Genomic DNA, 23129 nt, shown 5'->3' with positions numbered 1-23129 from the left:
TTGTTAGAGAATGGCTTAGGGTGTGAGGTTTGCTTGGAGGCTTGGGGCTATTATCCTTGCTCCGTCTTTTGTTATCACCAGAACCTCTGGGACTTGTTGTAGTGTGAGAGCTTTGTTGGAGTCTGAGACTCTCAACATGGCTAGAATTGCGTTTGCCAAGGCGGGTAGTAGTGACCATAGTTTTGGGTTTCTTCTAGCTTCTAGGAGCTATCTGTATCTTTGTGATCAGAGGTCAGGAGTGCCTTTGTTGAAATGGCAGCATGATGTTGAGAAGCCTTGCTTTATTGATGTTTATAGGTTGTCTGATCTCAGGTTTCAGACGATGAATCAACAACTTCTGCGTTATAGTAGGGTCGTTTTGGAATGCAGAGTCCCAAATGTTCTGTTATGGACCTTCTGTTGCCAGTGATCCTTCCTACTTGTATGTCTGGGAGCTTCCACACAATCTACTCTCACCAGTTACTGCAGTCTTCGACAGTATCATCTCACCAACAAGGGTTTTCAATGTCGCATTGAGAGAAACCTGGTCAAGCTTACCTACAGAGCTTTTGTTGCTTGCGTTCTCAAACTAGACCGAGGTTGAAGGTGTTCTGTTAGACAAGAAGAAACCATCTCTCGAGTTTTTATCTGTTCCGGAGTTTCCACAGTTCAGAAATGCTTCAGTTAGATCTTCATAGAGCTTGGACCAATCACTAATATTCTGAAAAAAGGTCAAGGGTTTTCTCTATCTGTTCAAGATGTAATTGCAGTAGAGGAAAATGCACTGCTGATCTTAAAGATTGGCGATGTTGCTGTAATTGTGGGAAATGAGCAACTTCTAAAGCCTAGTTGGAGAGATGAAGTTGGTATGAAAGATAAAAGATCCAACAGATCTCAAGCAAACCAAGTGTAGAAACATGCCAGGATATAATGAAAAGTACTTGGTTATTGATGGATACTTTTATTGGGAAACACCCTCTTGAGTTGGAGAATTGAGTGTGGGAGTCTGGAGGAGAATCAGTTCAACATGTTGAGGGCGATCTAGCCCAAGTTAAGTACTTCAGGAAGCTGAAGAAAATCAGTGTAGTCAGAGAAAAGGGTCATGGGTTCACTCTATCAGCTCGACATGTTTCTGTAGCGGCGAACCTTCCTCCGTCAAAGTTAACATTTGGGGACATTCAGGTAATGATGGGGATATAAGAGTACTCGTATTGTTGTGTCTGGAGGTGTGTGGGATCCAGGGGGATTAGTTCTTGATCAGGTTGTTGGGTTGATTATTGTTGATGGGAAAATATGAGTTTGGAGTTACCAGCAACAGGGCCACTTACGTGAATGTTCTCATAGCTATTTGATGAAGCAGTTGACCAGCAGGATCAGTGGAAAATGTTCAGAAGCGAAAGTTTTGTAGTGCTGATGCTCTGTTTCTGATGGAGCTAAATTTTGCTGATTACTTAAAGAGAAAGATACTTTGTGTGGAGGAACTGATTGTAGTGGAAAAGAAGATGCAGCAACACGACAGTTTAATAACTGGCTGTTCTTACAAAACCCAAACTGCTGCTCTCTATGCTGCTGGGTTGTGAGTGCAGGATTGAAGTGAGGCTCCTATGTGGAGGTACCTTGCTGAGAAAGCTGGCTGGTGAAATACTGTTGGTTCTCTGATGTCCGAATTGACAAGACTTTTAAAATATTCAAGCTGTTCAAGTGCACAAGGGATTTTTCTGAGCATCCTTCAGATTCAAGCTTCAAGGGTGAGTTGTTTCAATCACCAAGACCACCAGAACTGGATCACGACAAGGGTGGGCTAGTGACAATGGCTTCTGACATTTTTTGGTTCTCCATTGGAGCTGTTGATGGGGTTCTTTGAGCGGTGTGGTTGTAGCAGAATCATAAGACGAGACGTGTGGGTGTCCCCGTTCTTTGAAGAGTTTCATTCTCCAAGACCACCAGAACATATGGTCTCGTCACATATGTTAGTATTCAGCCGTGAAAGAGTTACCACCTTTGTTAACAGCTCAAGTCAGAAAATAAGCTAAGGAGGACAGGTGATGGTGTCTTTGAAGTTGTTCCGCCTTGAGGACAAGTCGGTTCTCAACTGGGGAGTATTGATAAGTCTACTCATCGGCCACGTCTGAACATTAATGGGCCATTTTTATTATTAGCATTTAAGCCTTTTTATTGCACTATATGTAATCACTATTGCTGTAAGATTACTCATCGATTACGATCATCAATCAAACAACGGGTTCAATCCCTAATTTCTTTATATCTCCTTTCTCTTCTACCTTTGCTCTTGCTCAAACTTCTCCCCTTTCTGTCACTTAACAGATAAGCTTTCACCAAGCTTATCAGAAACCTTCACGCCAAAGCAGCAAATGGTCAAAGAAGATACAACCTGGTGTTGACCTCATTGGCCATGTTCCTCCACTCCCACTCCTCTTCCGCCATTTCATCATGTAGTGTGATGGTGGTTGCCGAAAACCTGTTGATCACCGACCCGATCCGAGCTCGAAGGACGTCGGGAGAGCTCAGGGATGTACGCATTGACGGATATGAACAACTTAAGCTTCACACTGGTCTTTAACTTGGTGTTCACGGAAGGAGAGTTTAACAGCAGCAGCATCTCGATCTACGGACGAAATCCTATACTAACGAAGGTGAGGAGTTTCCAATCATAGGAGGCACCAGTGCGTTCAGGTTCGCTAGAGACTATGGCCGAGACTTATAAGCTTAATGGATTTGATGGCATGGTCGAGTATAATGTATTTATTTGGTATTAATTGTTTCTTTGAAACCTGTTTCCTGATGTTGTTATTCTTGTGGTAGTCGTGCAATTAGGTGTTTAAGAACGAAAATAAAAAAGACCAAAAATCTCATCAAAGAAGCAAAAGGAACATAATGATGAGTGTTGAGCTATTCAATAACAAGAACCAAGCCCCACCACTGACCTTCTCTGCTCGACCTGTCCCAGGACGGGAGAATTGGATCATGAGTAGGTTCTGGTTCTCTCGCTTTGGGGGAGACGAATACCCAACTTTTATGTGACGTATTTGAAGGATTCATTCAAAAATGTTTTGCATTTGATATCAAACAACTAGATAGAAGATAGAAGAGAGAGATCAGAGGAATCGATTTTGGGATTAGAGTTCTAAGGTATTTTGATTTGGTAATTTTGTTCTGTTTTAATTTTAAAGAAAAAGAGGGTTTCAGTCACCATTAACTTAAACTGCATATAAAATTATAAACGACAATACTCTCCCCGTTTCATAATAAGTGTCATTTAGATATATTTCACGCATATTAATAAATTAACAAAATATACTAATATACACATATTTATTATATAATTATTTAAATAAAAGTAATTTAACTAAATATCTATTGGTCATTTAAAATGGTAAGAATATGAATTAATTTAAAAATTTACATTGAAAATGTAGAATGACACTTTTTGAAACAAAATAAATAAGTAAAAAAGCTAAAATGACATTTATTATGAAACACAGAGAATATATATTAGACGAAAAGTAATACTAAAAGGGCTCAATTAAAATAAATTTGGTATTTATTTTAGTTAGTGAAGAGTTTGTATTTCTTTTGCAAAAATGAGTAAATTCAGTATTGAAATGGCTGTTTTCTCGTTATATTTAATGAAACAATAATTTTGTTTTAAGAGAGAACACTAATAACATCTTTAGTCTTAGCAAAATCTCCTCCTACAAGTTTTATATTAGGACTAGCATAAGGGCATGAGTTTATTTTATCCAATTATTGTAGACTATGGTCATGTGTGACTAATTCAAAAAGAAGAGTGTCTCACATATTAAATTTTGGTTGTTTTTAGTGGGGAACTCAAGTTTCCTCTTTTTCTACTAATCAGAATTGTCTGAATAAAAACAAAACATTAACCTTAGATGTGCCTAAAAATGAATCTATAAGAAAACCAAAATAATAATAATCGGAAAAGGAATTCAAAACCCGAAGAAAAGGAAAGCCACACTATGCTCATCCATCTGAGTCAGTTTGGCATTTCATGGTTCAAAAGTGTAAAAAAAAAAGCAGTTTGGAACTAAATGAAGGAAATAATTAATTGTATAAAGAAAGAAATAAGTGATGACATGTAATTAGTAGGCGATATGTCCTTTTGCTTACAAAATTTATGCTTAAAATTTATGTGTTTAAGCATATAAAATTGTGAGATATGTGTGACGAGTAACTTTATTTTTTTATAGAGTTTCACAATTAGCTTTGTTAAAACAAGTAGCGGAAATCATAAATGTATACTGTATAAAAAGATGTTCTACTACATCTAAATTTTACTGTGTTTGATTTTAGAAATCAAAATTTGTGCAATCAAATGTAATACATTTGATTATAGATAATTAGATATATAATTTTAAAATGTTTGATGATAAATAATTATGATTTAAATACCATAAATCATAATGGTTACTTCTCAATTTTCTGCAATATAAAGTCGGTTATGAAGACTAATTAGACATGTTGGTGAAGGTTGTTGAAGTCAATAAATTAACAAGGTAACAAGTATATTGGTGGTCCACCAGATAATCTCAACATGAACACAAAATTCAACTTTGATGGCTTGCAAATAACGGTTCTTTGAACTAGTTGAACCAAAGGTATTAAGGGTTGATTTCAGATTGAATGTTCTTCTATTAGTTTTAGACTAATCACGAATATGCACGTCTGAGACAGTTGCAGTGGACCACCATGGCATCAGTCATGAATCGGTCATTCCAAAGCTGTCAAACTCAATAGCGTATCTGGTAAGTAATAATGATTTAATTTTGGTCCAGCTTTTTGTTATGTTAATTTAAGATTGATGATTATTTTTTTAAAAAGTTTAGCAGATGGATTGTGTGACTATGTCGCCGACTTCGAAGCCATTCTCAAGTTGGAAAAGTGATAGTCAATTTGATTTGAAGAAAATGAAGGTAGTATTAATACTTATTTACTTTTCGTTTTTAAATTAAGTTACAATTCCTTTTTTTATTAGGTTGAGAAGAAATCAAATGTTGGTCCACAAGCAAAAAGGAAGCTCAAAATTGAACTTGGATGAATTTTTTTTGTTTGTTCTCTTTCCCTTCAATTTTCTTTTGAATTTTTAGCTAAGTTATCTTTTGTTTTTGTTTTCTTTCTTTAAACTATTTTAAATACCTTAAAAGAAAATAAAAGGGAAACTCAAGTTTTCCATTTATTAAACAAAAAAACAGAAGTAAAAGTTATTTATAAAATAATAATATTGAATTAATAATATAGATTGAGAAAATTTCTAGGATAGCATTAATTTTTTTTTATTTTTTTTTATATATTTAATTATAAAGTAAGAGATAAAATGGTATTTTACCTTTTTAATAACTCTTTTTTGTTATTTTTCTCTTTAAAGATTTTTTCTGATATAAATTTAAAAATAGCTATTTAGAAGAATTTTATAAAAAGGCTTTCCTGCACTCCCTTCTGCCACTTAGGAAATTAGACTTATGTAATAGTGACATGTGGCATCAACAATAAACGATTAGTTCACAATTTTGTGAAATTTTTAGCTTGGGCTACATATCTCCCTCGGAATGAAAATCTTCACCCACTAAAGAAAAGTCCTTTTCAGTTTTTATCATCGTCTTCGTTGCTTCACATACTTTAACTTCACCGCCTCACCGAACCGCCACTGTAATGTCTTCTACATTCACAATAGTAAAGAAGCTTTTCATTTACATCCTTTAATATACACCTCTCCTCACATTTAACTATCATGCACCCCCTCTTTATGTTCCCCCGATCCTTTAATCCTGTAAATAGGGATGGTTACAACCACAAATATCATCACTTATTCAAACTATTTCCTATCTATCGACTTGAAACTCAGACAACATAAATGGCATCCCCCATGTCTTTCATTCATATATATAGTGCTACAGGTTTGTTCATAGTTAGCCTAATTCGTGAGCATTAGCAATTGTTAGAACATATCATTTGTGTGACATGATTGTATCAAACATGAAGCATATCTATCATGTGATGAAAGAATCTTATTTTAGCTTTCAAGTTCAGTTATTAGCTTCCATTATTGGTTCATGATGTGTTTTTAGCTGAGTAATGTTTGTATACTATACATTAGGGCAGAAATATTTTGGGTTCCAGTGGTGTTATATAGACATCGTAATGGACCTCGCTAATGAGGCTGAGAAGTTAATGCCATCATTACAACATGAGGTTTCTATCTTTATTGTATTGTGTAAGAAGCTGCTGTAAAGAACAAGTATGGAGGGCTCATGTCAAAGAAACCACCTCTCATTTTATCTACGTCTTAAGAGTTTGTATTGTGTTTCTGAGGTGTGTTGTTTTATATCAGGATTATGAGCGAGACTATACTTTGACTCAGCTGGCTCTGCTTTTTTTTTTATATATATTAATTAATCATCCCAAAGAGGGCTAACCGGAACAAACCTCCGGTTAAGCTAATGGAGAAACAGTAAAACACGACAATAGACTAGGCTTATCACTAAGTACATGGAAAGCTAAACTGAAAAACAAACAGCGGGAGGGAAAGAATCCAGGTTCAAGAGACCAGAACCGGTCATCTATCATTACCAGAGATACGCGGCCAACAACGTCAACTAAACCATAAGGTTAAGCCGACCACTGATTCTCCAATTTCCTTTCAAAGGAGCGCCAACACACAGAATCGAGTTTTACCGGACCGTTCATTCTTCAACCGCCGGACCATAAACTCAGGAAATCAAAACAAACTACACCGTCAGGGTTACCGCCTTCCCTAACTAGTTAGTCTCTTCTCCTAAGCTCCAACCCGAGAGTGCATAACCCACCAGGACCTCGTCCTCGCACCACGGAGAGTCATGAAGGTCCGCTCCAAGAACACTAACTAGAGGCTTATTCCTAGGAGTTGAAGCGCAAGGTCCGATATAAACGAAATGACATTAACATGAAAAACGGCTAAGAGATAAACCTCAACCGGAAGCAAGAAGACGGGTCCGAGACGGTAGCTGCGCCGAATCCAGAGAAACTCCTTAAAGACATGAAAGCTAGAAGAAACCAAACATTGCCGATGAGAGTAAATGCCACAATCGACACTGGGATATGTCCATTTCAACAAGCAAAGTCATCGAGAAGGACATAGAGCCAGAGACCACCCAGACTGCACGACCACCTCATTACTTGCCGTTTCCGAGAACCGGAAAACGGCTAGCTTTACACCGTCACATTGTCGCATAGATGACCAAGATACGGCCACTAGTAGAAAAATTCGCTATAGCTACGAATTTGTTACGTTATTTTCGTAGCAAAATGGGAAAAGCTACGAATTTGCTACAAATTTGCCACGAACCGTAAAACGTAGCAAATCGTATCAATTACGTAGCTAAATTAGCTACGATTTTACTATGAATGTAAACGTAGCAACAAACTGCTACGATTTTGCTATGAATATTACGTGGCTAATATACAAAATGTCTTTTAGCTACGATTTGCTACGAAAATTTTTGTGGCTATTTGAAACCCTATACCCTAACCATGTTTCTAATCCCTAAACTCTAAAAAAAAACTTTAAACTCTAATATTTTCATACTATAACCTCAAAATTTTAAAGTTAAACTCAAATTTAATCACTTTAAAAATAACTTTTCAAATTTTAACTCTAAACTCAAACACTATATTTCAAACCCTAAACTCTATATATAAACTCTATACCCAAATCATAAATCTAAACATTAACTCTAATATTTTCAAAGTTTAACAACAAATATCAACTTAAACTCAAAATTTAATATTTTTAAAAAATTATTTCCAAAACTACTAAACTTCAAACACTATATTCCAAACCATATACTATGGCTCTAAATCTTATATCCCAAATCATAAAATCTAAACATCAAATTTAACCTTTTCAAATTTAAACACCAAAACTTAAACATAGATACTAATCAAAAATTTTCAAATTGTATTCTCAAATTTTACTCTAAACCCCAAACCTAAGACTCCAAATAAACTTTAATCATGAACATTAACGTTATATTTAAAACTTTTAAATTAGGCTAAACTTTTAACTTTAATCATAGTCATTAATCAAATCCTATATTATAAATCTATATTTAAATTTAAATTCATTTGTTTAAACCCCATATAAACCCATTTATATTTAAGTGAATTAGAAGCTTATTTGATGACCAAAGAAAAAGAATTAACATTAAATCTAATATTTTCAAAATTAAACACAAATCTTAAACTGAAATTTAAATTTTAATATTTCTTATAATTTAGTTCCAAACTTAAATTTATACTTCAAACACTATATTCCAAACCATACCCTATAACCATAAACCTTATACCTCAAATCATAAATTTCAAACACCAAATTTAACATTTTCAAATTTAATCACCAAAATTTAAACATAAACTACTAATCTAAAATTTTTAAAAAGTTATTCTCAAATTTTACTCTAAACCCCAAAACTAATTCTCCAAATTAACCTTATATAAAAAAATTTAACTTTATATCATAAAACACTAATTAAATAACTTATAAAATTATATTAAATCAAGTTGTGTTATTATTAACCCAAACCTAAACCCATATTCTAAATTTAGGACTTTTCAAGTTTATATTTTAAATTAGTTTAAAAAAATTTAAACTCATGCTATAAATCTATACCTCATTACCTATTTTCTTTATTCCAAATCTTCAATTATAAATATCTTTCAACTTTAAACTTTTAATTATCAAATCCAAATTATAATATATTTTAGTTGCAATTCTATCGAATCATAAACAACAAAACCATTAATATAATCCTAAACTATGAAATCTAATAATAAACTATTAAAGAAATAGAATGCTTAATTCTTATTGGTCCATCTTGGAATGGTGTGGATCACCATTATCTAATCCTAACCATCGATAATATTTGATCCAACAGATCAGATTGATTTGGTTTTGTTTAACTCTTTCTTCACTTCTCCCCTCACAAACTCCATCGTCACCTCATCTCATCTGCATCTCTATTCCACTTCACGAGCTACTTTTTCTTCTGTTCTTCTTCTCACGAACTCCGTCGCCACCCTCCACCTCGTCACCTTCTCGTCTCCTCCTCATCACCTCCACTCCTCGTCTCCTCCTGTGTAATCTCTCTCTCTCTCTCTCTGTTTTCGTTCTCACTTTATCTTTGTTCTTTATAAAGGAGTTCTTGCGGCAGAAGAAGATGATATGGTGGTTGTTGGATTTGCTGGAAGTAGAGTAGAAGACCACCACTATTTGTGGCAGATGTGGTGGTCGTTGGATTCACGTCACACGGGTTGAGGCTGGAAGAGGAAGAAGAAGATCTTTGAGATCCGGTGAGGTCGAGGAGGCGGCTTCAAGCTTGAAGATTAGGTTTAGTTTTTTTTTCTGGGTTTTTTTTTTTTTTAATTCTGGTTTAGTCTGTAAACCGGATTTTAATTGTAAACCGAACTTTAATTTATATTAAAAATATTTTATTTTAATTATAATCAGTTTTCGAATTAATTTTTTTTATTTAAAATTTCGATTTATTTGTGATTTTTTTTTTAAATATTTTTTTTAAAAAAGCTACGATTGACCACGTTTTAGGTTCGTAGCTAAATCTTCTTTTGCTACGTTACCTATCGAAGCAAAAACCGTAGCGTCGTGAAACGTTTTTGCTACGAACCCGAATATGCTACGATCGTATACGTACGATTTGGTTTTCGTAGCTTTTCGTGTCATGTTCTCTATATAGCTACGAAATAACTTTCATAGCCACGAAAAGTGAACGTGTGTATTTGGTTTTTTTCTACTAGTGGGCCACAATAAACACTCAGGAGCAGGCACCAAAGAAGCTTTCCGGTAACTTCAAAGGCGGAAAGGAAAATGACACCGGGTAGAAACACTGCAAATAAGAGAGAGATCTCCGGAACCATGACGACATGGCCATAGACGACCAAGCCGGACCAACAGCCCATCGAAACTCCACACGCTGACCATAGAAGCTGGCTCTGCTCTTGAAAGGTAACAAATGTTAAAACTTTGATCCAAGGATGTTGTTTTCATTCAGCTGATCAGATATAAGCTCTCAATAATGTTTCCATTCTCATGGTGCTATGAAACAGTAAGCAAACCAGATGGTGATCAACGGGAAGGAGATTGACTTTGAGGAGTTAAAGATGCAAGCATACCAAGCCAGTATTTTAAAGGTAACATTTTGGTGAAAACTAGTGACAACATTTAAAAGCTCTTTTTGTTTGCACCATGTGTTATAAAAGTAATCTGTGACGTTGATTCTTTCACTACAAGATAAGTAGCCAAGAGCTTGTGATTTTCTGTCTCGGAGATGCCATTGTTTGGCGCTGCACGCTACGCTTTGTAAAAGAAGACATCTTTGTCATCAAATAGAGTTTTCTATGTTATAACCAAGTTTGTCAATTTGTTTATAATTCTATGCATCATTGTTATATGAGACCAATGATGGGTTGTTTGTCAACTTTTTAATTCTCTGTCGTATGAGACCAAGAATCTTGCTCACTTTGAACAAGCCAAGCCACTGACCATTGTCATTCTTCTGGAGCTTAACTTTAAAACACGAAACAAGAAAGACCTCAAACGTTATGAACGACTAACTACATATTTAAAGTGCGAATGAAAACAGCAAGGTGTTGCGAAGCCAAAGGGACCCCTTGCTGCCGTCTAAACAGCCACAAGAAGCGGCAATACTCACAAAACAGTTGCATCTCACGAGTTTCCTATCCTTCCAATTTACAAACTGTCTACACTTCATCATTGCCAATAAACGGTTTTCGGTTCCAATTTACAAACTGTCTTTCGTTTACTGTGCAAAATACATCTCACAATGCCTACAAACTGACAATATCTAACAAGCCATTATTACTAACGGATTTTAGTTGCGTAGAAGCTACTCCGATTCACAATACAAAATACATAAAAAAAAATTACCGAACACCAAAACTTAAACTGAACCAACAAAACAAAACAAGTCCAAACAAATTAGAAAAACTACCCACCAAAAAGATTAATCACATGCACTATTCAACCAATCAATCACAGGATTCAAGTTGTGCAATTTTGATAATACAACAAATAACCAAAAACTTAGCCTTTTTTTTTTTTGTCAACCAAAAACTTAGCCTTTATTATAAGAAAAATAAAGATGTCCGGAAATATATAGATTAGTTTAGATTAATAAATGGCTTATGTAGGTTAATTATAAGAAAAATAAAGATGTCCGGAAATATATAAACTTAGATTAATAAATGGCTTATGTTTGTTGACAAAAAAAAGCTTAGATTAATAAAAAAAAAACTCTCTCGTCGCCGAACTTCCTCAAAAAAAAAACTCAATGGATGTTGTAGATGCGTGGGGACGCAAAGCCGCCGTGTACTCCGCCGGAGAACCAGTCACTCCGTTCTTCTTGCACCCATCAGATTCTCAGCTTCTCTTCTATTCTCCCTCACTCTCTCCTCCGATTCTCCACAGCCTCCCTCACCTAACTCACGCCCGGTTTCTCACCGTCTCCGGAGGCATCCCACCGTCATCTTCTTCAGCAATCGAGGCCTCCTTCCGTATCACCCATCCTAACGACGAAGCCGCTAGGGTTCTCTCGTACAACCGCCTCCAGTTTCTACCTTTCCCCTAAGCCTGGGTGTTCGGGTCTTGGTCGGGTTCGGACCGGTTCTTTTCGGGTCCGGATTTTTTCGGGTCCTAAATATTTAGACCTAATAGGTACTTAGAAATTTTTGGTTCGGGTTCGGGTCGGTTCTTTTCGGATCCGGATCGGTTCGGGTCTATAATTAAAATATCCGTAATTTTTCGGGTCCATATCGGATCCGAGTCGGGTTCGGGTATTTAGGATCTGAAAAAGACATGATATACTCAATTCCATCAACTTTAATTGAATATTTGTCATATATATATCTAAAATTTTACAAAACAACTTAAATGAAACTATTAATAATTAAAATAAAACAATTTAAAACTCTAAATTTTATATTTTAAAGCTTTATATTACTTTAAAAATGTTAAAAAATAATAACAAATGTTGTTAACAAAAGATATTTCAACTAAATCATAAAATAATATATATAAAATAGAACACAAAAACATCATAGTTTTAGATATACATGTTTTTAAGTCGGGTACAAATCGGTTCTTATCGGGTCGGGTCTATTCGGGTCGGTTTTTTTCGGGTCCAGGTCTATTCGGGTCGGTTCCTTTTCGGTTTCGGTTCTTTCGGGTAAACAAAATTTAGACCCAAAAGATACTTGTAAATTTTCGGTCCGGTTCTGGATCGGGTATTTTTGGATCGGTTCCGGTTCGGGTCTTCGGGTCCAGGTTAAAATGCCCAGGCCTACTTTCCCCGATCATCTCGGGTTGGTGGTGGTTTCCGTCTCCGGGGATGACATCCGGGTCATGGGTTTGGATAAAGGTGAAGTCTTTGTAGCGAAAGAGCGGTTCTTTTCTAGAGTTTTGAAGATATTAGTGCAACCGAGTGGTGATTTGAGAGTACATAATGAGTTGGGTTACGTTATGGTTTGTTTGCTGTATTCGGTTCATTGGTACTGCGTCAAGTACGATAGTCTCGAGGCAGACCGGTTTTGAGTTACATTAGAGGTCAACAGTTTAAGAGCTCTTTGGTTGCTAGCGCTTCTTGGAGCTCTCAGCTTAGTGGAGAGTGTTTGGTGTTGTTAGAGAACGGCGAGGTCTTTGTGTTTGAACTGAATGAGAGACATTGCAGTGGATTCAGAGGTTGCAAGATGAAGGTTTCGTGGGAGGATTATCAAGGGAAGTGTTGGTTAGGGTGTGAGTTTGGTTGGAGGCTTGGGGCTTTTATCGTTGCTCGGTCTGATTCAGTTTTTGTTATCACCAGAACCTCTGGGAGTTGTTGTAGTGTGAGAGCTTTGTTGGAGTCTGAGAGTCTGGACATGGCTGGAACTGAAGAGTTTGTTGCGTTTGCCAAGGCGGGTAGTAGTGACCATAGTTTTGGGTTTCTTCTAGCTTTTAGGAGCTATCTGTATCTTTGTGATCAGAGGTCAGGAGTGCTTTTGTTGAAATGGCAGCATGATGTTGAGAAGCTTTGCTTTATTGATGTTTATAGCTTGTCTGATCTCGGGTTTCGGACAGATGAATCAACCACTTCATGCGTTGTAGTAGGGTCGTTTGGGAATGCGGAGTCTCAGATGTTCTGTTATGGACCTTCTCCTTCTGTTGCCAGTGATCCTTCTTCCTTGTATGTCTGGGAGCTTCCACACAATCTACTCTCACCAGCTGGTAAATGTCTATGTGGAGATTGTGCAATTAGAGAAGTGATAATGAAAGAGTCTCTCCCCGTCTGGATCGATTGGCAGAAGAAGAGAGTTCTTGTTCTTGGCTTTGGAGTTTTAAACAAGTACCTTCCATCACTCAGTTCATCAGATGGGTTTACTTTGATTCAGTTAAAATCCTCGGGGAAGCTAGAAGCACTCAAGTTTCGTTCTTCTCCTAGCTTGGGAGGAGTAGTGACTCACAGAGACTCCACCTCTGACGAGGTGAACTTATTGTACTTCCCTGATGATAACATATACAAACTCCCTCGTCGGTTCAAATACCTCGAGCTAGACTATCTTTCTGCTTACACAAAAGGGAACCTCGCCAGGTTCGTAGAATCGAGGATTAGTAAAAAGAGACCATCAGGAGGTTCGAAGAAGAAGAGCGATCCTCTCAGCTTAACCTAGCAGGAGGAGCTATGCGAGAAGCTGAATCTCTGCGGGTTCGGTAGAGACAGATGCTCCTCCACAGTTACTGCAGTCTTCGACAGTATCAACTCACCAACGAGCGTTTTGGACATCGCGTTGAGAGAGACCTGGTCAAGCTTACCTATAGATGTTCTGTTGCTTGCGTTCTCAAACTACACTGAGGTTGAAGGTGTTCTGTTAGACAAGAAGAAACCGTCTCTCGAGTTTTTATCTGTTCCGGAGTTTCCGCAGCTACCGCCTTTTCTTTTATGGAAACAAGAGTGCGGCCTGGTGTTGACCTCATTGGTCCTGTTCTCCCACTCCCAGTTCTCTTAACATTACACGAGCTCCGCAACGGTTGTGTAAATTTAGAACAACAAGAGTTATTCTCGCCAGATGCAGAGTTCGCTGAGAGGTGCAACCAAATCTCCAAAGCGGCTAGTGAAATGGCAAACTCAGGTGCAGGCGAGACAACCATACCACTTGACGATGTCATGTGGCTTTCACAGAAGGAGAAGAAGCGGTTCATTGCTTATTCTCCAATCACAAAGACAGATGATTCAGAAGAACTCACAAAGTTTGTCTCCAAAGTGTGTCGTAAAGACAGTATGATGATGTTGTTGGTGGAGGAAGATCAGGGCTTGAGGTGTTGGATGATATGTTTATGTGCAAGGCGCTTGTTTCTCAATGGCAAGATCGTTCTTCTTCGTATCAAGACTTTCTTTCTCAGTATCATCTCCAGAAATGAGTTAATAGTTTTGTACACAGTACACCCACGGCTTCTGTTTTGTCTTCACCTACCAATTTTGTATGATCTGATAATTTAATATATGCCTTTCTTCTTCTACTCTGTTTGTGTATCTGTATTTTGATTGTGGACATCAATAAGTTGCATCCAAAGTTGGAACCAGTCCCTACTTTCCCTGTCACTGAGAAGTAAGAACCAATAGCTAACAAGACTTGAAAAGAGTAATAACAGATCAATCAAGATTTGCATAGTTCCAACGTTGCGAGCTAATCAGTTTAACTTTTTTTTTTTTTTTTTTCTAACACAATCAGTTTAACTTATAAGTAAATTATAACTCTGATAAAGGTAATTGTAAGCTTGGGTCAGTGACTCAAATTACAAAAGGGAAATCTCACTTGTTCTTTTACTGTCCTCAAGTTGCAAAAAACGACCACTATAAGCTAACGAAGCTAAAGATAAGAAAACATGCGACTGATGTTAAAAGAGAAAACACACCAAAAATATGTGATTAACAATGAGATCAGTAACTTTCTCTCTACTAGTTATCTACATTATTCGTCAATTATTATCACGTTTTAAAATAAAAACCTGAATTTCAGCAAACCTCATGGTGTATGTTTCGTAACTGCATCAACCTCAAGTAAATACTGGTTATCTAAAACCTAAAACTAGTTCCACATATCTCCACATCACACGAATGATTCCAAGCATTGTTTCACTTCCATTGATTTTTCTTGGGTTAATGATTATATTATATATTCAAGAGAAATGGCCTCAAATCTCAAATGACCTTCAATCAAATTTTTCTACCCAAAATAGCACCCAAAGCTCAAAATCACCTAAATAGGTTTCATTTTTTTTTTGTCGACTTTCAATTTCATTTATCAAGCCCATAGGCTAAATTACAAGCTACACATCATTAAACCCAATTCTCATAGGTTACATCATTACAATAAAACTTAAGCCCAAACCCAGACCTATTATTGATCAGAATCATTATCTCTACTATAACATTGCAGTAAGAGCACACGACGTCTGGATAGATAAGATGATACACGTGTAATCACATCCTCGTGCATGAGCTTTTAGCCTCAGAAATTCGACACGTTTCCACACAGCTCGCATAGATGGGGATCGAGAGTCACAGCTCCGCCGTTAGTTCCGATCTGAACTAGCTTGCCGCAGGGTTTGATGATCTTCGCTTGTAAGGCTTTCCACCTTCGCCGTTAACACTCAAACAGAGGGACCTTACTTCACTGGAATAAGTCTGGGAAATCTTCTGTCAAAGTTGAAGGAAGATCCTATGCTAGACCGTTTCAGAAACGCCAGCTTTGCTGAACCTATTCCAACAGCGACTTTGAAGAATCCATCTTACCCAACCTTCTTTCAACCGGAGAGGCTTCACCATACGCCATAGAAGGCACAACAAAAGTGAAGACTGATTCTCCTAGAAAACAATTGAAGTGACAGTGAAGAAGATATCTGAAAAGGTATTCAACGGGATTAAAATGAAGAACACAGTGAAAAGAAGCAGTTCAATCTCCAACCAAACTAGATTGGAGAAGACAGACTCAAGCTCAGAGATAAATGAAAAGAGTGAATAAAAGCTCTGGCTTGAATCAAAACACATCAAAAGTTCCGAGCTAACTCGAGATTTATTTAAACTGAAATTCGCCAAAGCGAAATCATGATCGCCTAGCTTTTGGTTATTAAAGAGACATTAAAAAAGTGCTTTTCTCTCTCGTCGATGGCGAACCCCTGGTTCCCAGCCAACAGTGCTTCCGCCTTGTCTCTGTCACGTCTCACCCCTGGTGATAGTCGGCTGCTCACCCCTCCCGACCCGCCTGACCCCGACCCTGATAACCCCCTTTCCTTAGCCCGCTTCCCCCCCCCCACCCAACTGAATCCCTAATTGGGATGTCGGAAAAACCAACTTCAGTGATTCCTATCTCAGATAATTCTAGATTTAGGAACACTGTTCGTGACCTTACAAACTTCAAAGTTCTTCCCCCTAAAACTTCCTCCCCTATTCAAACAAACAAAGCCTCTTGTTCCTCCAACTTACCCTTTCAAAACCATTCTAACTCAATCCCTACTATTCCCCCTCCTGCTCACTTACCAACTCCAAAACCCAATATTGTCCTCCCTCCAAACCCTACCTGTGTGCCACCTGAACCTGTGCTCCCCCCGTAGCCAAGCCATCCCCCTCCTCCCCCGTCTTTTGCTGAAACAGCTTCAAATACTCACCCAAATCTCGCTGAAAGGCTCCGTAAATCTGTGGATAAGACCCTCCGTAGACTTGCGCCAGTCACTGTCTCTGAATCAGGTCGTCCTTGTGTGCTCATCCCTGATAGAGTGTTTAAGAAGGGAGCTGAAATGCATAAGGACTTCATCGTGTGTTATTTCAATGGTCGCCCACCGCCTTTCAACCATACCCAAAAAGTTCTAAACCATTTGTGGGGTAAAGGTACTCGCGTTGAGATTCATTCCAATCCTCACACACGATCTATACTTGTAAGGATCCCATCAGACTATCTTAGGCAGAAGATACTGGAAAAACGAGTCTGGTATGTCAGGGATTCCATGTTTCAAGCTGTACAATGGTCTTCCTCTGCTTCCACTACCTCTCCTCCTCTAGAATCTGTTCAAATATGGGCACACCTCAAAGGAATTCCTTTGGACCTGAGGCACTCTGAAGGTTATAGCTTAATAGTTGGACTTGTTGGAGAGCCCAAAGAGACTGATGATTTCACCCTTAACTTGGTCAGCCTGACAATGTCTCATGTTAAAGTTGCTGTCGACCTCACCAAGCCGCTGCCTTCAGTAGTTGAATACACACGACAATCTGGTGAAGTGGTGGAGGTCTCGGTTAGTTACCCTTGGGTCCCTCCTACATGCTCACATTGCAATGAGCTTGGCCACATTATGAAAAATTGTCTCCAGCTGCCTCAACCTGCGAAGCAAAACACAGTCCATCGTAAAGGAAAGGAACCTGAAGCCAATGTAATAGTCCCTAAGAAGGATAGTTCCTCTACCTTTGTGGAAGAGGCTTCGGTTTCCCCTCCTGCCTGTACTGCTGTGATGGCTTCTTCTAGCTCCCATCCCCCGGACCCTCCGCCCTGTTCCCTCCCTCCCTTAGAAAAACCCACCCACATTCTCCCTTCTTCCTTGCCTCCTTCCCCACAAAGAACCCTCATATTAAACCAAACCATTCCCCCCATCCATCTAAACTAATGCCACCTCTGCCATTCCCTCATAAACCTTTGTCACTTTTTGTTTCTCCTACCTCCCCTCCTGGACAACCAAAGAAAAGACCTTGCCCCAGCTCCACCCAAACCTTCCCTTCATTCACTGACCAACTAAACTATTTCTCTGTTCCCAAATCACCCATTCGCCCCCTCCCCCCCCCCTTCCTTCTTCCTTCTTCCTTCTTCCTTCTTCCTTCAGCCCCTTCAGATATATCTACTTTTGGCTCTAACCCTTTTGCTATTTTGTCTTCTCAAGGTCCTCTTCCCAGTGAAGAGGTCATTGATTAGCCCTATGAATACTAAAATATTTTTTTAGAATGTCCGCGGATTGAATGACCCGGACAAGCATGCCCCTTTTTGTCAATGGCTTGCAAGCCAACAGCCTTCTTTTGGAGTCATACTAGAATCCCATATCAAGAATCATAACCTAAGTCACCTAATGAGTAAACTCTGTCGAGGATGGAACTATACTTCGAATCATTCCATGGATGAAGAAAGTCGAATTATACTTATCTGGAAGGATACAGTGGCATTGAGGGTCCTGCAACAGTCCAAACAGGCAGTCACTTGCGAGATCAAGCTACCAGGATCCCAACCTTTTGTGTACACTGCCATTTACGCCTCCAATGAGGCAGAGGAGCGAACAGATCTGTGGGTGGAGCTTCTAAACACTTCCAACACTTTCTCGCTTGATCAAGTTCCTTGGATCATGGGCGGTGACTTCAACCAGGTTATGCATTTCTCTGAACACTCAAATCCCGAAGTTAACTGCCTTTCAAGCCGTATGGTGGAGTTCAAAGACTGCCTCACACAAATTGGCCTCTATGATCTTCGCTATCAAGGACCGGTTTTCACCTGGACCAATAAACAACCTGACTTTCCTGTAGCGAAAAAGCTCGACCGTCTTCTCATCAACAGCCAAGTTCTAAATCTCTTCCCCAACTGCTCTTCCTTCTTCCTTCCCGCCCTCACCTATGACCGTAGCCCCTGCATCCTTGACTTAGCCTATAAAATTTCTACCCATGGAATCCGTCCTTTCAAATTCTACAACTATCTGACCAAGCACCGAACTTTCTTCAGGTGGTTGATGACGCATGGACACAAGCCGGAAGCATTGTCTGGAACCTAACAGCTCTATGCTGGAAACAAAAGCAAATTAAAAGAGAGCTAAAAGCACCGAACCGAGAGAATTTTTCACAAATACAAATGAGAGTTAGTGAGGCTAACCAGTTGTTACAAGCTGTGCAGGTACAAGTGATGCAATCCCCTACTCCTCAGTTGTTTGAGCTGGAGAAACAGGCTCTGGAGAGATGGAATTTCTTACGTGTGATAGAAGAGAGCTACTTTAAGAAAAGATCTCGGGTGAATTGGCTTAAGGAAGGTGACCAAGATACTACTTACTTCTATCGGATCGTTCAGACACGCCTAAGATACTACTTACTTCTATCGGATCGTTCAGCTTGGTTTGTTGAAGAAGTCTTGCAAGGAAACCTGAGCAACTTATGGACTACAACACCAAACAGAAGGTTCTCTTGGCAAGTAAACAAACTCCTTAAGCTTAGCCCGCTGCTCTACCAGTGGATTAAGTTAAGGGTGGGAAATGGGCTCAGTTGTCGGTTCTGGACAGACAACTGGTCTGAAGTAGGAAGTATGAGACAACATCTTCAACTTGGCTCCACATCTCTTGGCATACCCGCGCAGGCAACGCTGGCATCTCTCTACACTAATGGGACTTGGCAGATTCCTCCTGCTCGGTCTGAATCTCAGGTTGAGGTCCATGCCATACTAACAACAATCCACCTAAATGAAGAAGAAGATACTTATGTCTGGGAAATTGAAGGAAGACAGTCGAGCAGATACTCAATAGGGAAAGTCTACTATCACCTGATGCAGCATGGTCCTTCGGTTCCATGGCACCAAACAGTGTGGAACAAAGGAGGCATTCCTAGACAGAGCTTCCTCTCTTGGTTGCTGGTGCTCGATCGTTGCCCAACTAGAGACAGACTGATTGGCTGGGGCCTTGGAACCTCTCCACTCTGTCTGTTATGTAACGTGCAACCAGAGAGCCGTAATCACCTCTTCTTCGAATGCTCCTACACTTGGGAGATTTTGAGCTATTTATTTCAGCGATGTACTCAAACTCCAGAGAGAGACTGGAGCAGAGTCCTTGATCAGCTACAACATCTGAATCGCCGATCCCCCCTAGGTATTCTCTCCCTCCTCTGTTGGCAATCGTGTCTCTACTGGTCCTGATCAGAGCGTAACTTCAGGCTCCACCGCCAGACTTTCCGTCCTCCTTCTTCTCTGATCCGACAGATAGATAGGCAGATAAAGGACCGTATTCTCTCCCTCCGTACTAGCAATCCAGCAGTGTCTTCGATCATGATGCAGAGGTGGTTAGCGTGATGAGCGTCACGTACAGAAAGTCCCTCCCCATTCTCGTTACTTCCTATGTTCCTCCTTGGGCCTTTTAGGGCATTTTATGATTCTTGATTTGGGTCACTTAATGGGCTATTCTTTTTGAAAAACTGGGCTGCTGTGTAAAACTAAGGGCCATTAGGCTTGTATCTTTTTCATTCCTTTTGCTTTTAATATGAAAAATCAGTTCAAAAAAAAAGAAATCATGATCGCCTAACGAAGGGACAAAATCCGACAAGCGGAATCGAAAGTTCGATCTTTCGATCGAATGTTTATATTATAACAAAAAAAAACAGAACACTCTCCCTCTCTAGTCAGACTCTAAGATCATGATTATCCCTAGCATCCCTAATGGGGTTCTTAATCATTTTTTTTAGTAATAAATGTGTGTTAAGAATTTTATTTAAGATACCTCTAAATTTGTGTCCTCCAATACAAGTATCTTATTTAGAGGGTTTTAAAAAAAGAAAATTACAATGAAACAAGTTAAGAAGAATGAAAACAAGTAGTCTTTCATGTGTACTAGTCTAGGACAAGGAGAGAAGATAGAATCAGCCAAATTGGGTTACTGTGATCCAACAGTTTCAACTAATTTATAAACCAAAATAAAGCTCAAACTTTCTCTAGTTCTCACAGAAACAAGCAATTCTATAGTTCCAAATAACATGGCCAAAGGAACAAGTACTCGTAAGTCAAGACTACTAACCTAAAGTGCAGCGGAGAGATAAAGAAAAGAAGTAAATTATTATAGCAATGAACTACAAAAACCAAAGCATGCAAAAAAGAAGAAGAACAGTGCACATTTCTTTCAATGAATATGCAATTTCTCTCAATGATTAAACGTTGACATGCTTTACACCAAAAACAGTGCACATGACTCAATCTATTACTCATACAATTATTATGCGGACCTCAAGTTTTCTCACAGGTCTGTATCTGTTTGGTTAACATCTGTTAGAAACATGTACCTGCGCTTGTTTCAGAGAACCTTTTGGGATACGCCCGGCACCACCGAATGGGATTGGTCTAGGCGGTATTTGAATTGAAAGATCCGAGTGTGTTCCGCTCGGTTGAGAGGTCTGCACATCTTCAGTAGATTTTTCTTTCACCTGATGATCACCAAGTAGTAACACATGTCAAAGTTCAGGCCTTTCTCAAGCACAATAAAGAGATTACAACATTTTTTCACATAAAGAGATTGAATTTGAATCAATGACATAGCTAGTCCTTCAGATCTCTAGATCATTTACTTGGAACTAGTAAAAACATAAGCTTGATATCCTTTACTTGACTCTTAAAAAAGATACTAACTTTGCAATAGCACAGATATGCAAACAAGACTTCATACTCAAATAAACAATCTTTCTCCACAAGCAAACACTAACATGTAAATAGATTCTGGTATAAAACAATCCCAAGTGGCTCAGTTTTTTTAGTAATCTTTTATAGTAGAGACATAAACAAAGCAAAAAGGAGATTCTTATGGCTACTAAGTGAATCAGAGAGATCAAATCCACAGATTCCAGAGGAAAAAGACAAGATCTCTAATAGCCTTAAACATCTTGAACGTATGTCATAACAGCAGAAAAGGAACACACATCTCCTTTATACTCTCACCAAAATGCATCACTGCTTCATTCAACCTGATAAAAAGCCATCAACTTTAAAACCCACAGAAACTAATAAACTTTGTGGCAAATGAAAAAAGAATACAAAAACCTGTAGACGGTAGGTTCTTGGATGAGGTTTGGATCATCCGATCGCCACAGAGGAGACATCATCGCGCCGATGAGTTAGTCGGTCAGAGCAGGTAAAGCTTCATGGAACTTGGGCACTGTGTCGGGTTTGAGCTGCGCTTAGCGTCGAGGAGGCGTCGATTTCGTCGAGAGAGAAGACGGAGTCGTCGAGAGAGAGAACGAGATGTTTCCGTTTCACGAGAGAGAGAGAGAAAGGAACACAGAGCGTTGTTTGGAAAACACGTGTCCAATAAGACACGCTGCTTCTGAGGCTTAATTAAGCATCGCTGCTTCTCTAATTCTTTTCTTTTCCTTTTTTTTAATCCAAAACCCAATAAGCAACCCATTAAGCACCTGGTTAATGGTGCTCTAACCCTCTGAAAGATCTGTTTTTGTGAAGAGGGTAGAGATCTCTTTGAGAGAAAACCTCTCTCTAAGAGAGGAGAGATAGTCCTTCTGATTTCAAATAGGTTTCATTAAAGAGGCGAATTACCATAGTGTCCATCGGCTTATTTTCTAATTATATATTTTAAAAAAAAATATTAGAGAGAAATTGAGATCTTTATCATCTCTTACCTTTGTGTGATCACATTCAGCTCCACCATTATCAGCTCCTCCGTCGTCATCAGCTCGCCGCCATCAACTCCGTCGGCAATTGGTTTCATCGTCTCTCAGCTACGCAGAACTCCCCCAGCTTCTTCGTTAATTGGACGAGATCATTAGAGTTAGGTCGAACTCCACCATTTTCTCTGCAAACATCACTCTTAAAACTGCCATTAGGCCTGGGCATAAAATCCGGAACCCGAAATCCGAACCGAACACGAACCGAAAAATCCGACCCGTTATCCGACCTGAAACGTAAAATATCCGAACGGGTTTCGTAGGGTGGTACAAAAAATATCCGAACCCGAAGTGGTATTAACCGAATCCGAACGGGTAACCCGAAAAATCCGAAATTAATAGTTAATATAAATATTTTAAAATATATATAAGTATTCCAATTATTAAATTCAATATTTGTGGTAATATTATATATAATAATAAATATTGAAATTCTAATAAATGCTTTAAGTACACAATTAGTTATAAATAAGTATTTTATAATTTGCTCATTGAAATAAAAAGTCTACTCTCTATAAGGCAATACATATTGTTTACAAATGATGTTTGTTTTCATGTTTGATTTAACATTTTATTGTTATTTTATCAATTTTATATGTGATAGATTAATTTTTATTTAATAGATGTTTT

At 38.5% G+C, this 23129-nt stretch overlaps 1 protein-coding gene, 1 long non-coding RNA gene and 1 pseudogene across 2 annotated transcripts; 2 read left to right on the top strand and 1 right to left on the bottom strand.

The window, feature by feature from the left end:
• The first annotated feature begins 11318 nt into the window (after window positions 1-11318).
• On the top strand, window positions 11319-14683 carry LOC106292186 (annotated as a pseudogene).
• Window positions 14684-18208: 3525 nt separating this feature from the next.
• LOC106292185 lies at window positions 18209-18853 on the top strand. The gene has a single exon (XM_013727803.1). It carries the CDS (start codon window positions 18209-18211, stop codon window positions 18851-18853), a length of 645 nt encoding a protein of 214 aa, XP_013583257.1.
• A 2122-nt stretch (window positions 18854-20975) lies between these two features.
• LOC106293091 lies at window positions 20976-22184 on the bottom strand. Its single transcript, XR_001260353.1, has 3 exons — window positions 21862-22184; window positions 21741-21785; window positions 20976-21251 (listed from the first exon to the last, which is right to left on the bottom strand). It is a non-coding gene; the product is annotated as an uncharacterized LOC106293091 (long non-coding RNA).
• Between the last annotated feature and the right edge of the window lie 945 nt (window positions 22185-23129).

The sequence above is a fragment of the Brassica oleracea genome, chromosome C5 (assembly GCF_000695525.1).
Source record: "Brassica oleracea var. oleracea cultivar TO1000 chromosome C5, BOL, whole genome shotgun sequence".
NCBI lineage: Eukaryota > Viridiplantae > Streptophyta > Magnoliopsida > Brassicales > Brassicaceae > Brassica > Brassica oleracea.
This window is presented reverse-complemented; position numbering and strand designations above follow the sequence as displayed.

Coding starts and splice junctions, on each gene's coding strand:
- LOC106292185 (XM_013727803.1), top strand. CDS start 18,209: ATGGATGAAGAAAGTCGAATTATACTTATCTGGAAGGATACAGTGGCA.